Source organism: Canis lupus, chromosome 12, assembly GCF_011100685.1.
Source record: "Canis lupus familiaris isolate Mischka breed German Shepherd chromosome 12, alternate assembly UU_Cfam_GSD_1.0, whole genome shotgun sequence".
In the NCBI taxonomy this organism is placed as follows: Eukaryota; Metazoa; Chordata; class Mammalia; order Carnivora; family Canidae; genus Canis; species Canis lupus.
In genome coordinates this window covers 8,693,224-8,710,485 of record NC_049233.1, presented here as the reverse complement: position 1 = coordinate 8,710,485, position 17,262 = coordinate 8,693,224, and the positions used below count along the sequence as shown (strand labels likewise).

The 17,262-nt window shown below is 36.8% G+C and overlaps 1 protein-coding gene across 16 annotated transcripts in view; it reads left to right on the top strand.

Annotated features, from left to right (window-relative positions):
* Window positions 1-17,262, top strand: part of KIF6 (kinesin family member 6) — a 380,623-nt gene that overhangs the window by 92,950 nt on the left and 270,411 nt on the right. For all 16 annotated transcript variants that reach the window (XM_038553965.1, XM_038553967.1, XM_038553964.1 and 13 more), the window contains one exon: window positions 10,010-10,139. In XM_038553965.1, coding sequence (XP_038409893.1) covers window positions 10,010-10,139 — 130 coding nt within the window. The remainder of the gene's footprint in view (window positions 1-10,009; window positions 10,140-17,262) is intronic.

Genomic DNA, 17,262 nt, shown 5'->3' with positions numbered 1-17,262 from the left:
AATGAGAAGTGTGATCCTTGAAGAGGTCACTTCTTCTCATATGTAGAGTTCAGTGAAATTCCAAGCAAAATCTTAAAGACTTTAAAAACAGATGAGGGGAAGCACTGGGAGCCTTTCCCCTAAGATCAGGAACAAGACAGGGATGTCCACTCTCACCACTGCTATTCAACATAGTACTGGAAGTCCTAGCCTCAGCAATCAGACAACAAAAAGACATTAAAGGCATTCGAATTGGCAAAGAAGAAGTCAAACTCTCCCTCTTTGCCGATGACATGATACTCTACATAGAAAACCCAAAAGCCTCCACCCCAAGATTGCTAGAACTCATACAGCAATTTGGCAGTGTGGCAGGATACAAAATCAATGCCCAGAAGTCAGTGGCATTTCTATACACTAACAATGAGACTGAAGAAAGAGAAATTAAGGAGTCAATCCCATTTACAATTGCATCCAAAAGCATAAGATACCTAGGAATAAACCTAACCAAAGAGATAAAGGATCTATACCCTAAAAACTATAGAACACTTCTGAAAGAAATTGAGGAAGACACAAAGAGTTGGAAAAATATTCCATGCTCATGGATTGGCAGAATTAATATTATGAAAATGTCAATGTTACCCAGAGCACTTTACACGTTTAATGCAATCCCTCTCAAAATACCATGGACTTTCTTCAGAGAGTTAGAGCAAATTATTTTAAGATTTGTGTGGAATCAGAAAAGACCCCGAATAGCCAGGGGAATTTTAAAAAAGAAAACCATATCTGGGGGCATCACAATGCCAGATTTCAGGTTGTACTCCAAAGCTGTGGTCATCAAGAGAGTGTGGTACTGACACAAAAACAGACACATAGATCAATGGAACAGAATAGAGAATCCAGAAGTGGACCCTCAACTTTATGGTCAACTAATATTCGATAAAGGAGGAAAGACTATCCACTGGAAGAAAGACAGTCTCTTCAATAAATGGTGCTGGGAAAATTGGACATCCACATGCAGAAGAATGAAACTAGACCACTCTCTTGCACCATACACAAAGATAAACTCAAAATGGATGAAATATCTAAATGTGAGACAAGATTCCATCAAAATCCTAGAGGAGAACACAAGCAACACCCTTTTTGAACTCGGCCACAGTAACTTCTTGCAAGATATATCCACAAAGGCAAAAGAAACAAAAGCAAAAATGAACTATTGGGACTTCATCAAGATAAGAAGCTTTTGCACAGCAAAGGATACAGTCAACAAAACTAAAAGACAACCTACAGAATGGGAGAAGATATTTGCAAATGAAGTATCAGATAAAGGGCTAGTTTCCAAGATCTATAAAGAACTTCTTAAACTCAACACCAAAGAAACAAACAATCCAATCATGAAATGGGCAAAAGACATGAACAGAAATCTCACAGAGGAAGACATAGACATGGCCAACATGGACATGAGAAAATGCTCTGCATCACTTGCCATCGTGGAAATACAAATCAAAACCACAATGAGATACCACCTCACACCAGTGAGAATGGGGAAAATTAACAAGGCAGGAAACAACAAATGTTGGAGAGGATGTGAAGAAAAGGGAACCCTCTTACACTGTTGGTGGGAATGTGAACTGGTGCAACCACTCTGGAAAACTGTGTGGAGGTTCCTCAAAGAGTTAAAAATAGACCTGCCCTATGACTCAGCAATTGCACCGTTGGGGATTTAGCCCAAAGATACAGATGCAATGAAACGCCAGGACACCTGCACCCCGATGTTTCTAGCAGCAATGGCCACAATAGCCAAACTGTGGAAGGAGCCTCGGTGTCCATGGAAAGATGAATGGATAAAGAAGATGTGGTTTATGTATACAATGGAATATTACTCAGCCATTAGAAATGACAAATACCCACCATTTGCTTCAACATGGATGGAACAGGAGGGTATTATGCTGAGTGAAATGACTCAATCGGAGAAGGACAAACATTATATCTTCTCATTCACTTGGGGAATATAAATAATAGTGAGAGGGAATAGAAGGGAAGGGAGAAGAAATGTGTGGGAAATATCGGAAAGGGAGACAGAACATAAAGACTCCTAACTCTGGGAAACGAACTAGGGGTGTTGGAAGGGGAGGAGGGCGTGGGGTCAGGGTGAATGGGTGATGGGCACTGAGGGAGGCACTTGATGGGATGAGCACTGGGTGTTATTCTGTATGTTGGCAAATTGAACACCAATAAAAAATAAATTTATTATTAAGAAAAAACAAAAAACAAAAAAACAGATGAGTCCAGAGTTTATCTGAAAGGATAAACAACCAGAGAGAGTAAATGTTTGAAACATAAAGAGAGAGGACCAATGATGTCATGCTTCAAATTAGGTGAAGCCTAATAATAATGTACCACCTGAGAATTAGATGGAGAAGAGAGAACAGATAAACTAGAATCATATTCTATAGCATGTTACTGTTTAATATGGATAAAAGGAAGAGGTATTCAGTTACTGGATTGAACATTTTCATTAGTGAATTAACTAACAACTGCTTATAACAATTTACAGTGGCTTGACCAAATAGTCTGTCCACCCCCACCCCTGCCTCCTGCCCCTGCCCCTGCCCTGCACCAACCCTGCACACACAGTAAGGATTCTAGAGATTGGATCCAGGGCTGCCATAGAAGCTCCAGAATGCCACTGGGGCTCCCTTTAATCATTCTGCTGAAGCCATTCTTAGCAGGTGGCTTTAGTCTTCATGTGGCATCTTCAGCATCACTTCCACATTCCTGGAAGAAAAAATAAGGAAACAGGCATATGCTAACTGAGCCTTTCCTTTTAATAGTCTTCCTCAGGAACTTTATCCTTTGCTTTCACTTACTTGTCATTGACCAGAGTTATATTACATGGCCAGTTGTAGTTGCAAGGGAGTCTGGGAAAGTCAAATGTTTTTACATAATTCCCTGAACAAAAATCAGAGCTTAATAGTTACACAGAAGAGGAGGACAGATCCCATAAAGGTAGCCTGCACTGTGAGTCACAAATAATTATCCGTGGGAAAAATATTCAATATGAATCCCTTATTTCCTTCCCTATACCTGCATCCTAAAAAATAGGAGAATATGTATTATTAATACAAAAGGATATAATAACATGCATGCACTTATATTTTACCACAAACCTGCAAAATACATATAAGAAAATTGCTTTAAGGAAATATATCAATGCATTATCATTGTCCTTGTGGTGGGACTCCATTTTTATTTTTTAAAATTCTTTCTACTTTTTAAAAATTTTCAAACTTTTTCACAAGAAGCATGTATGACTTTTATAGTTGGAAAATAGTAAACTTTATGTTAAAATTAAAATAAATAAAAGTAAATAATCTCAGAACTCGTCAAATGCAATAGCATAATCTTAAAGGTGTATAAAGCTATTTCTCTGACAGGAAATTCTATGGTTTTCCACAATTAGAAATCCATGGCCTCTAGATCTAATTACTCCTATAATTTCTTCTAATGTGGAAAACTTGACCACATAATTTTGATGGTGCAACTACAAAATTTGAATGAGAAAGCAAATATATCTGAAAAAAGACAGGAAAAATATTTGCTTTGGGAAAAAAGTTGGTAGCTCTAAAGAAGATAAATTTTTTAACATATGGCTCTCTAATTACTATATGGAATTAGGTCAAATATGGCATTTCATTAAATGATGGGTTATTTGTGGGTCTGGAACACCAGAAGGAACATAATATATATGGCTGAATATAATTGGAAATTAGCAAAGTCACTAGTGTAAGAAGGAAGTACCAGTGAAAGCATAGTATTTGATGTGTAAAATATTCATTTTTGGAAAACCATGCAATTTTGAGTCCTTGATGCCTCCATATACACTGTAGAATCACTTTGTCAATATCCACAAATAACTAGGAATTTATTGGGATTGCATTGAATCTATAAATCAAGTTGGGAAGAACTGACATCTGGACAATATTGAGTCTTCCTATCCATGAACATGGAATATCTCTTCTTTTATTTGGTGCCTTGCTTTCTTTCATTAAAATTTTTGTAGTTTTCCTCATAGAGATCTTCTGTGCATTTTGTTAGATTTATACTTAAGTATTTCATTTTTTTGGGTGCTAATGTAAATGGTATTGTGTCTTTAATTCAAAATTGTACTTATCCATTTCTGGTATATAAGAAAACAATTGACTTTTATATATTAACCTTGTATCCTGCAATGTTGCTGTAATTGCTTCTTACTCCTAGGAGTTGTGTTGTCAGTTCTTTCAGTGTTCTATACAGATGATCATGTCATCTGGGAACAGAAACAGTTTTAGGTCTTCTTTCTCAATCTGTATACCTTTTATTTCCTTTCCTTGCAGTGTTGCATTAGCAGGGATTTCCAGTACAATGTTGAAAAGCAGTGGGAAGAGGGATATCCTTACCCTCTATCTGATCTTAGTGGGAATACTTTGAGTTAGCTGTAGCTTTTTGGTAGTAGTCTTTTTTTTTAAAATTTTTATTTATTTATGGTAGTCACAGAGAGAGAGAGAGAGAGAGAGGGAGAGAGAGAGACAGAGACAGAGACATAGGCAGAGGGAGAAGCAGGCTCCATGCACCGGGAGCCCGACGTGGGATTCGATCCCGGGTCTCCAGGATCGCACCCTGGGCCAAAGGCAGGCGCTAAACCGCTGCGCCACCCAGGGATCCCGGTAGTAGTCTTTTTTAAGTTGAGAAGGCTTCCCTGTATTCCTTGTTTACTGAGAGTTTTTATCATGTAATGGGTGGTGGATCTCGTCACTTTTTCTGCACCTATTGATATGAACATGTAATTTTTATTTTTCAGCCTTGGTATGATGGGTTACATTAACTGAGTTTTGAATGTTAAGTCAACCATGTATACTAGGGGTAAATCTCACTTGGATGTGGCATAAATTCTTTTTTTAAACTTTGTTGGATTTGACTTGTTAATATTTCGTTGAGGAGTTTTGCTACTGTGTTAATGAGAAATAGTAGCCTATAGTTTTCTTGCAATGTATTAGGGAATGCTGGCCTCATAAAATCGGTTAGGAAATAGTTCTTGTGTCTTTCCTCTAAAAGAGTTTATAGAGAATTGATATAATTTATTCCTTAAATATTTGCTAGAGAAACTGATATTTTTAGTAGGTGAAATTAAATAACTTAATTTCTTTTTTTTTTTTTTTTAAATAACTTAATTTCTAATATGTCACATGACTGGTTATATTCTTCATTATCAGTAAAAAGATATAGTATTAGATGAAATGATAAAGATAAGATATTTTTCAAGTTACTAGAAAGAATTTTCAATAAATGGGAAAAAATCAATTATTTTTAGTCCATTTTGTTTAGGTTAAGACCAATATAAAAATATATTGCAGGTTTGGAAAGCTTTGTCAAGGGATATGTTTAAATTATTTATGTAACAGAGGAAATCTTTTAGATTTTTAGTCAATATGAAGAAAATCAACCTTTAAAATTCCTTACATGCAAGAAGGATGGCTCACTTAATGTATGTCTCCTAAAAAATTGTGTCTCCTCTTTTCTTCAAATCTTTACCCTAAAGAGCTTCTGAGAAGGTGTCTTAGAGTAGGAAAAAAAAAAAAAAAAAGAGGTTGAAAACCACTGAACTAGAGAATATTTTCTCCATTAAAATGAATAGTGTGATTGTGTTTACAACATGTGAAACATATCCATTTATTTAGAAGAACCTGACTGGACCCCTTTCCATTTTCATGAGGCTTGCCTACTATTGATATTTCTCTAAATCAAGGTAACTGACTAGACAGGGCTACTTCTATTCTGGATAGCACCTTCATGTGAATTATTAAAAGGCGCCCCTGCCATCTGTTGGAAAACTGTTGTAATATGCTAGTTTTGTTAGAAGATGCTTTACTGCCCTTGACAGATATTTTTCATAGTAAATACACAAACTTATGATGTGAATTGCACCCTCTTGGACATGGTGCTGCTGTGCAGCACATCACCTGCCCAAGCACATGGGCCATTTGCAAGTAGGGAGAAAAAAAACTTAGAATGCACCATGGCAACACATGTTTACAACATGAAAATGAGAAACCAGATTCATTGCAGTAACTCCTGGAAAGTTCCTGTTCAGCAAGTTGGTGGTATCGGAATGTTGTGGAGGTAGGGTGTGGGGAGACTTCATTGATGGCTTCCATTATTGAGAACAAGAGCTTGGCTATTGCTCTTTCTCTGTCTTCCAGCCAGTTAGAAAGAGTCTACAAATTCCAACTACTTAGCCAAATGGAAAAGATTCTCTGTTTACAGAGAAAACACAAAGCCTGCTTCTTCCCCATCATTAAGCAGGCCGAGTATACTTAGCAGAACTTTTCCACTTAGGTGTCCAAGTTAAGGCTATCAGTGACTTTTTGCTTGAAATCTAAACATTTTAGAAACATTTTGTAGGGAAAACTATTCACAGGCCCTTTCAAAAAGAATCAAATAAATAGTTTGGGGGGTTTCCATCTTGGAATTAGGATGTTTATTTAAGAAACTCTAATAAAGCCCTCCTTCAAGCCCATGAAAATTATAGTCAGAATTGAGTGGCAGTCTAAGGATTCAGGAAATAGCTATTGATTTGTGAGAGAGAGAGGGAAAGAAAAGGCCAAGGAAGGAAGCAACTTGATGAGAAACTTTTGCTAATGGTTCTTATTTCCTCCACCTTTGAAAACACATTCCACTAGCAGCGAAGTTTAAAATATTGTCACTCTCAGATTAGCCTACCTAGGCAAGAGCTAGTACGCAGGACATGGCTCAGGCTGAGCTTCTGTGAGCAAAGGCATGAGAGTGGATGGGGCAGACGCATTGGCTGTCAGGCTTAGTGCAAAGGGATTTTCAGTGAGGGTAGGCAGGGCTATGAAGGAAAGTACAAAGCCTCATGCCCAAGGGATTGGGCAGAAACCAAGAAAGAATCTGAGCAGAAGAACTGGCAAGGGAGACCCTGACTGGAGAAAGTTGCACCACAGAAGGTTCCAGAAGGATGCTAGAGGTAGAGCCTTTTATAGGGTGGCCACAGATGATCCCTAAGTGGAGAGAGAGCCATGAAAGAAGCCAAACTAAATTGGATACCAACAATGCTATTTATTTACTTTTCAAAACCTCCATGGGCAGGAAATCAGACAATTGTGAGGGAAACATAATATCAGAAAAGCATCGGAGAGATGCATAGTGATGGGTCACAAAAGTTGAAAAGTTCTATAGCTGAAAGTTCTATACAAAAAACTAGGGGCAGCATGTGCAAATTGTATTTTGGTCAAAGTGATAAAGCTGAGCAAGCACCTGGAAGGAAATACAGAAGTGTGGGAGTTCTGAAGTACCCACAATAGAGATCAAAGGTTCTGAATGATTTAGAAGAAAGCACTAGCTTAGCCAAATGCCTCTGATGACATTTCATGCTTTCTACCTTATGCTTCTAACTATTCTATGCAACTGTAATCCCAAATCAGTGACCCATTTGGGCTAACAAACGAACACATACAGAATTCCAAACTCGCTTGTTTTCTGCCTTTCTTATTTCAGTGAAGCAATGGCGAGAGATGTATGTATGTTGAGTTCCCACCAGCATTTAGGTTTTTTGATTCAGCAGTGTTTTAAACCCCATGGATATTTAGATAGATTGTAATAATCCCCAGCTGAGCATTAGTTATTTGTTGGCTGATGGGTGCCTTAGTTTACCCTTCAGCTTATGGGAAGTCAGGGAGGGAAACAAGAAATTTCCCATGAAATGACTAGCTTTTTAAAATTCACAGTGACCTTGCCTATTGGTAGATTTAGTTCAAGAGTAACTGCCTGCAACCAATAGGATGAGTAACTTTCCCCTTTGGGCATGGGGTAGAACTGTGAGGAAAGTAAATATAAAAAAACCAGAAACCTAACCCCCCATGTATATCTACCTTGCAGGATTTTAAAAGATGGAGCCAATGGCTTTCACTAAAAGCCTTGACTATACATTAGAATGACTTGGAGCTCTTATGAATTCTGATACTGACCAGGTCTCCAGGACAATCAAACCAAAATCTCTTAGGATGGAACCTGGTGCCAGCGTTTTGTGGCTTGCTTTTTATTCCACAGGTTGTTCTGGTGTGCAGCCAAGGTGAGAACAACTGGATTAAATGGAACAGTGCTGGTGCCTGGCATACTTTGGATATCCAAAGAGCATGAGCATTCTCTTCTTTGAATCATTTCCTGCTCCCCCACCTTCCTCCTCTTCTGAGTTTGCTCTCTCTGGCTTGGTCATTCAACATGTATCATGGATGACTTTGCCTCAGAGTTGGAGAACTTGTTTTTTATCTTCGTGTTGAAAAAGACCTCTCTTCTATTTTCACTTTTAATATACCATCTCATCACTTGTTTCATGTTTTTATCTTCCTTCCAGTATTACTTAGTTCCTTACATCTAGAATCTGTGGATTTAGGAAGAATTTCTGACTTGTGTCCCTAGTGATTTAATTTAGCTAAACCTTCTTGAGCACTTTAGAAGATCAGGGTGGATATAAAGTTTAAGGAATAAAGAGGGTTCCTAAAAATAGAACACAGTTCATCCATTTTAGTTAAAAAATGCCTTCGTGTTTTCCAAGCATTTTTCAACTCTTAAGCATTTTTAATAAGCTCACTTATGAGTCTTGTTGAAAAATAAATAAAATACACTTGTTTTCATTAAGGGAAGAGATCTTTTTCCATCTTAGTTGGTATTGTTGAAGGAGACAAAAAGGAGTCCAAAACTTGGCAAAGGAGTACATTATTACATATTGGTCACAGATGTGCTGGTAGAGCTACATTTTCTTCTGGCAATTAGTATCTGAAGTACCCACAAATTACATATGAAAGCCCAGATAACCTCCTTACCAAAGGGAAGGATGAAAAGTAATGATATTTGCAAAATCTTTATTTTTAAGGCATTCTAAATGTGTTTTTATAGACAAGTGATACGTCGATTTGCCACTTATACTTTTAAAGGAAAAGTAATACTAGATGATGATGCCAGCCTTCACTTATTATCATCAATTCCAAATGCCTTAAGCAAGTGCAGATACGCAGAGGTACTTTTTGGCAATACTAGCGAATTATAAGGTTTTCTTTCCTTAACAATTCTTAAGACTATCAAGGAGGCAAAACTCGAGAGGCAGAAGGGAACTCTCTCTAGTAATGTTATTGCTTGAATCTGTGGGCCTTTGAAGCAGAGTATAAGGAGTTCACATTGTATTCAGTTGCAAAAAGTCCTAAAAGGACTCCAAGGAGAGTATTGACGAAACAACTCTGGAAACAGGGTTAAGATTCACTTGGCGAGGAAGTGATGTCGGCGTCCCATGAAGGCAGTTGTAATAGATGAATGTAATTCCAGACCTAAAGCTTTGACCGTAAGATTGTAATGGAGGGAAAAGATATGTTGCAAAAAATAAATAAATAAATAATAATAATGACAAACTAGACCTTTATTATAAGACTTCTTGAGAATTTTAAAACTCGCCTTGATAAGAAAACTAGACAAGGTAATAGCTGCTGGAGGGATGACAGATACTTCAATTTCCAGCATGCTTAAATTGATAAGCTAACCAATTTGAAAGGTCATGTAAATTGAAAGTGATATGAAATTGAACAAAAGGGAAAAATTAGAAGAGAAGAATTAGTGTATTACCTATGTAAGAAACAGAATTTTGACAGAGAAAAAAACAACTTTCCTGATATATAGGTAGAAGGTTGTCTATTTGTACTTTTAATTCAGCAAGAATATGTATGATTGAGTGATCCGATTATTGCAAAGACAGATGGCTGTAAATCAGGAGCTTGTGATATACTTTTCAGCCCCCAAACTATTTAATAGTACTGTCAAGGGAATGTCAGTGTTTGATGTGACTCCAGTACTGTATAGTATCTTGTGTATTGTTTGATTTTATAGGTTCAAGACGTAGTACTATACAGCTTTTTAAAAATAAATCTATAAAACTTCAAGTCCTGTTTATTCTCAAAGTACCTTGTTTTGTTGCTCCCCATTTCCCTAGGAAAGTGACAATACTGGAGGATCCTGATCAGAACATTCACCTGAAAAACCTGTCTCTCCATCAGGCAGCCACAGAAGAAGAAGCTCTGAATCTACTTTTCTTAGGAGACACCAACAGAATGATTGCAGAGGTAATAAACTTTTCTCTGCAAGCTGCTTTTCCATATTATAAGATATGATAGAATTTTAGGGACCTCACAACCTTAAAAATAATCTCATCCAAATCTTATGTTACAGATAAGAAAACCTAGATACAGAGAATTGAGACTTTTGCAAAGTCATTCAGCTTAGTTAATGAGCAGGGACTGAAGTCTAGGCTCTTAACTTTTATATTTTTGAGTAGTAGTTTGCAGATAATCAATAAAAACTTAATTATAGAAATGCCTTAAAAATGCCTTAATTATAGAAGTTTTTGCACAATTTCAAATTTTAAAAATATACAATTCATTATTCCTAGCCTCAGATCATCCATATATTGGCATATGTTTTCATATCCATATATTTTCATGTATTTAGGGAATTAATATGTATAAGGCATTTAGAACAATACATGGAACATGAGAAGTGCTGTATGTATTTGCAGCTGTTGTTGGCAGATCCACAAATACTGCCATGGTGTGTAGTATAAATATGCCCCAGTGCAATATTTGGGATGTATTTATACTAAAACTTATTTATTGTTAATCTAACATTTGGACCTAACTGGGCCTGTATTTCACCTCGGTACCCTAGACAGGAGCCAGGACTGACTAAGCATGTCAGAGGCCCTGACCCCAAACAGTTACTGATTGGAGATGGAGAGTCACAAAGCTCTCACCCAGTGAGGCTGTCACCCAGTGATATTGCAATAAAGAAATGGTGGTGGGGAGAGTATTGTGGGAACAGTTGCCCAAATGAACAGCATACTGTTATCACTGGCACTTACATTTTGCTTTTTTTTAATTGAAGTATAATTAACATACGATGTTGTATTAGTTTCAGGTGTACTGATTTGACAAGTCTATACATTATTCAATACTTGCCACGAGAAGTGTGGTCACCAGTGGCACCTTGCAATGTTACTACAGTATTATTGACTATATAACTGGAGGTTTGTACCTCTTAATCCCCTTATCCATTTTGCCCATCCCTCATCTACCTCCCCTCTGGCAACTGCCAGTTTGTTATTTATATTTAAGAGTCTGTTTGGTTTTGTTTGTTTGTTTTGTTTTTTAGGTTCCACATATAAGTGAGATCACATAGTATTTGTCTTTCTCTGTATGACTTATTTCACATATCGTGATACCCTCTAGGTCTATCCCTGTTGTTGCAAGTGGCAAGATCTCATTCTTTTTAATGGCTGAGTAATATTCCATTGCTTATTTATACCACATCTTCTTTATCCATTCATCTACTGATGGACATTTGAGTTGCTTCCATATCTTGTCTATTATAAATAATGCTTCAATAAACATAGGGGTGCCTATATCTTTTTGAATTAGTGTTTTTGTGTTCTTTGGGTAAATAGTAGTAGAATTACTTGATACTATGGTAGTTCTGTTTTTAATTTTCTGAGGGGCCTCCATATTGTTTCCCACAGTGGATGTACTATTTTACATTCCCATCAATAGAGACAAAGGTTCCCTTTTCTCCATATTCTCTCCCATACCTGTTATTTCTTGTCTTTTTGATACTAGCCATTCTGACAGGTGGGAGATAATATCTCATTGTAGTTTTGTCTTGTGTGTGGGGGTTTTTTAAAAATTTTATTTATTTATTCATGAGAGACACACAGAGAGAGAGAGAGAGAGAGGCAGAGACACAAGCAGAGGGAGAAGCAGGCTCCACGCAGGGAGCCCAATGCAGGACTCGATCCTGTGATCCCAGGATCATGCCCTGGGCCGAAGGCAGGTGCTAAACCACTGAGCCACCCAGGGATCCCCTTATTGTAGTTTTGATTTGGATTTCCCTAACAGTAAGTGATGATGAACATCTTTTCATGTGTCTGTTGGCCATCCGTATGTCTTCTTTGGAGAAATGTCTGTTCATGTCTTCTGCCCATTTTTTAATTGAGTTATTTGTTTTTTGGATGTTGAGTTTTATCAGTTCTTTGTCTATTTTGGATATTAACCTCTTATCAGATTTATCATTTGCAAATATATTTTCTCATTCACTAGGTTGCCTTTTTGTTTTGTTGGTGGTTTCTTTTGCTGTGCAAAAGCTTTTTATTTTGGTGTAGTCCAAATAGCTTATTTTTGCTTTTGTTTCTCTTGCCTGAGCAGACATATCCATAAATATGTTGCTAAGGGCAATGTCCAAGAGATTACTGCCTGTGTTTTCTTTTAGGAGTTTTATGGTTTCAGGTCTCACATTTAGGTCTATAATCCATTTTGAGTTTATTTTTGTTTATGGTGTAAAAAAGTGGTCCAGTTTCATTCTTTTGCATCTAGCTGTCCACTTTCCCCAGCACTATTTATTGAAGAGACTGTCTTTTCCCCATTGTATATTTTTGGCACTTTCCTTTTTAAACCATGTTCCCTGAGTTCTGTGTTTTACCTTATATCTGATAATAAGCAGTAGGTGAAGATAGTAAGCTGGGAAGATAAGTAGTCTGAGAAAATATCTATCAACTGACTTTTTCTTCCTGTCCATTTCTACTCTCCAAAATGTACTGCCTAAGATATAAGATGAATAAATGGAAACCAAATTCAGATAGTGAAAGCATAGTGCTGACATATGTTATTGTTCTGGGTCCTTAGTTTTGCTGTTTTGTTTTTGTTTTTGTTTTTGTTTTTATTTTTGTTTTTTACCAGTTCTGCATGAATGATTTTCAGTAGACTAACTTATATAGGTTGAGCTTATGTGCCACATATAACATGGATTTAAGAACCTTGAAATTATTATTTTCATTTAAAGGGCACTTGACAGGATGAGCACTGAGTGTTATTCTGTATGTTGGCAAATTGAACACCAATAAAAAATAAATTTATTATTACAAAAAAATAAATAAATAAAGCAAGTTTTATGAAGTTTTTAATTTCAAAATATCTTTTACTTCCCAATGTTTTACATTTGTGTTTTGCTTCAGCATTAATTGCCCATGTGATCATCCATAATGCTCTTATCTGTCATGATAATTGAAGATTAAAAAAGTAGAAGCAGATGCAGAATTAGAGACTATAATGACAAAAGATTTAGAATGCCTACAGAAAATCCTAATTCTCCATACACAGTTTAATAAAGAGCAAACCTGGGTAGCCTGAGTGGCTCAGCAGTTTAGCACCGCCTTCAGCCCAGGGCGTGATCCTGGAGTCCCGGGATCCAGTCCCACGTCGGGTTCCCGGCATGGAGCCTACTTCTCCCTCTGCCTGTGTCTCTGCCTTTCTCTCTCTCTCTCTCTCTCTCTCTCTCTCTCTCATAAATAAATACATAAAATCTTTAAACAAATAAAAATAAAGAGCAAACCTAGAGATATAGGATACTCCTGAGTCCTGGCCACCAAGAGACTATGAAAGAGAGAAAAGGTAAATTCATAAATGCTATTAGAAAACAGGTAGAGAAGCCTGTTCCTGCCACAATGCTAACTTTCCTCCAGAGGTGACTCATCCCTACAGAAACCAAGGCCTCCCCCTCACAATTATATTCCCTCATCTTGAATGGGTTATGGAGGGCCCCTGGCCCTGGTTCACCATGACCTCTATTAGCTTAAAAGCTTGGCTATTTGATATTTCCAAGTTACGCATTGACTTTAGCTGACTGCATATTTTCAGACTATTGTTTTCTGAAGTTTTGAGGACTTCAGACATCGTTGTGCCAGAGTATCTGTCATGTTCCACCACCTTACAGAATTCCAACAGTCTTTTCCTATTACTGCTGAGTGTCTAATAATAGTATCATAAATAGCTAAAACCTGACAAAGTTCAAGCCTAATAATGCTAGTTGTGCTTTATTTTTTATTTATTCATTTTTTCTGTATAAGGCTGATTTCTTCTAAACTAAGTCTGATAGGTTTTAGATGTTTTTCTGTTTGCTTTTTATTTTTTTCTTTGGTAATAATAGTTACTCTGTTATATTGAGAACCTGATCAATAGACTTGACACTTCTGTGGACACTTTCTACACTTTCTATATGTATATACAATTTTTGATTCTTCTTTTACAGATGGAAACTGAGGCTCAAAGAATCAGGCTACTCGCCCCAGGTCACACACACTGGCAAGTGGCAAAGCCAGGGTACAGCCTCAAGTCTGACTGATTTAGAAGCTTATGCTCTTGCCTTTTATTACCTCTCACAAGTACACAATAATCAAATTGAACTACGTCGCTTTTTTTTCAAGAGAGGATATATTTCTGAGTTATTTAAAAATATAGCAAGTATTTAGGGCTTCCATTTATCTCTTGAATTCATTGAAAGCAAATACATAAAAATATAAATGAAGACTAACTATCAATCCCTGGAAATACTTTATTATTCAGAGCCTCTAAAAAAGTATGTTTTAGATTACAACCTAGCTGTCAGAATGTAATTTGTCAGCACAGAATGAGCTTACCAGGATAAAAAGAACACACTAATCATTTTTTTTAAAAATGAGGTTCCCAATTTCCCATTTACACAGAGACGTCCAGAAGTTGCCATGGTAACCAGAAAACATTTGCAAAACAGAGTCTGAATCTGTGGGACACAAAGTAGAGGGCTCTTTCCTTTAGTGTTCTCTATTCACAGCCAGCATTCTAAGGAAAAGTAATTAAGAGTAGCTTCGTCCTCTTCTTATTTATTCAGAACTCATAAATAATTTCTGTAATCCTACTAATGTTTTGAATAAAACCTGATTATGTCCTTAGGGTGAGTTTTTTAAACAGTTGAATTGTTGTGCCAGAGGATAAACTGTACAAGCTGAACTGTGTGTGACCTAGTGTCAAAGCGCACCAGTAGCAAGTATGACTTGATACTTTTCTATTTTACCACTGAAGTGTTTCTGTCAATTAATCAAATCTAATTGATCAAGACATTCTGCCTTTGATGGTTAAGCCCTGCACAGTCCTTTTGGACTGGAACCATTGGCTCAGTCGCACCTATAGTCTAAAGCATTCTGTGCCCAAGTGTGACCCGAGGATAACCTGCATTAGAATACCTTGTGGTAGTCAAGAAACCGTTTCTTGGATCCCATTTCTGATCAATGGATTCAGAATCTCTGCAACGGAGCCCAGGAATATGCATTTTAGCATTTTATTTTATTGCTTTTTGCTAGAACACATACAAAACTATTTTAAAAAAATACATTTCTCTCCCCCACCCCTCCTGCCGCCAACTGGATTAAGCTCCTTCAGGGCCAAGATCTTTCTATATTTTCTTCATCTTTGAGTCCCTAGTACCTTGACCAGTGCTTGGCATACAGTAAGTACTTACAGAAATGCTTAATGAATGCAAAACCTGCAAATCTAAAATTTTAAAATTTAATTTAATTTTAATTTCAGCATAGTTGACAGAGTGTTATAATAGTTTCAGGTGTACAATGTAGTTTCAACATTTCTATACATCACCCAGTGCTCATCACAAGTGCATTCCTTAATCCCCATCACCTGTTTCACCCAAACACTCACCCTTTCCCTTTGGTAACTATCGGTTTGTTTTCTATAGTTAAGAGTCTGTTTCTTGGTTTCTCTCTCTCTCTCTCTCTCTCTCTTTTTCTCTCTTTCTTCCCTTTGTCATTTGTTTCTTAAATTCCACATATGAGAGAAATCATATGATATTTGTCTTTCTCTGACTTATTTCATTTTTAGCATTATATTCTTTAGCTCCATCCATGTTGTTGCAAATGGCAAGATTCCATTCTTTTTTTATAGCTGAGTAATATTCCATTGTTTGTATATGCCACATCTTCTTTAACCATTCAGATATTGTTGGACACTTGGGCTGCTTCCATAATTTGATTATTGTACATAATGCTGCTATAAAACATAGGGGTGCATGTATCCCTTTGAACTAGTATTTTTGTATTTTTTTGGTAAATACCCAATAGTGCAATTACTGGATTATATGGCAATTCTATTAACTTTTTGAGGAATCTCCATACTGTTTACCATGGTGCCTGCACCAGTTTGCAATTCCACCAACAGTGCATGAGGGTTCCTTTTCTCCACATTCTCATGAACACTTGTTTCTTGTGCTTTTGATTTTAGCCTCCTCCTGACAGGTAGGAGGTGATATGTCATTGTAGTTTTATTTTGTTTTGTTTTTACATTTTAACTCAATTATTTACTCAGTCACTTTACATGTCATTGTTGTCCAGTCTTTCAGTGTACCCTTGGAAAAAACTCACATGAGTAGACATTATTATTATTTTATATAGACATGGCTTGTTTAGATTTACCTTCACAGTCACTATTTCTTTGTTTACCATTCCTTAGTATTTCTTGGCTCCCCCTGGGATCATTTTCTTTCTATCTGCAGTATACTTTTTAGAAACTCTTTAGATAAGAACTATTGGTAAATTCTCCAATTTTTGCATATCTGCAATGTCCTTATTTGCCTTCTTTCTTAAAATCAGTTTTGCTAGATTGACCATTCTAAGTTGACAATTATTTCCTCTCTGCACTTTCAAGATAGTAGATCACTATTTTCTGATTTCCATTGATGTTAAGTTTGTTATAATTTCACAATTGCGAATAATCTGTCATTTCTCTCCAGCTACTTTTTGAGCTTCTTAGTGTGTCTAGGTGTGGTTTCATTTTTCAAATTTGCTTTTCTGCTCAGAGGTATGCATTATACTTTCTGCTTTTCTAGAGTCTAGTCTTTCATTACTTTTAGAAAATTCTCAGCCAGGGCAGCCCCAGTGGCCCAGCGGTTTAGCACTGCCTTCAGCCCAGGGTGTGATCCAGGAGACTGGGGATCGAGTCCCACGTCGGGCTCCCTGCATGGAGCCTGCTTCTCCCTCTGCCTGTGTCTCTGCCTCTCTCTCTCTCTCTCTCTCTCTCTCTCCTTTCTCTCTCTCTCTCTGTATCTGTCATGAATGAATAAATAAAATTTTAAAAAAATTGTCAGCCCTTATCTCTTTAAATTTTTTATCTCTAAAAGAGATAGGAGTTAAAATGAATAAGTCTAATATGCAAATAAGTATAGTTCCCAAAAGAAAAAATGGTACAGAACCAAAATTCTCTTTGTAGTTTTGATTTGGATTTCCCTGATGATAAGTGATCATGAACATCTTTTCATGTGTCTTTTAGCCATCTGTATATCTTCTTTGGGAAAATTTCTGTTCATGTCTTCTGCCTGTTT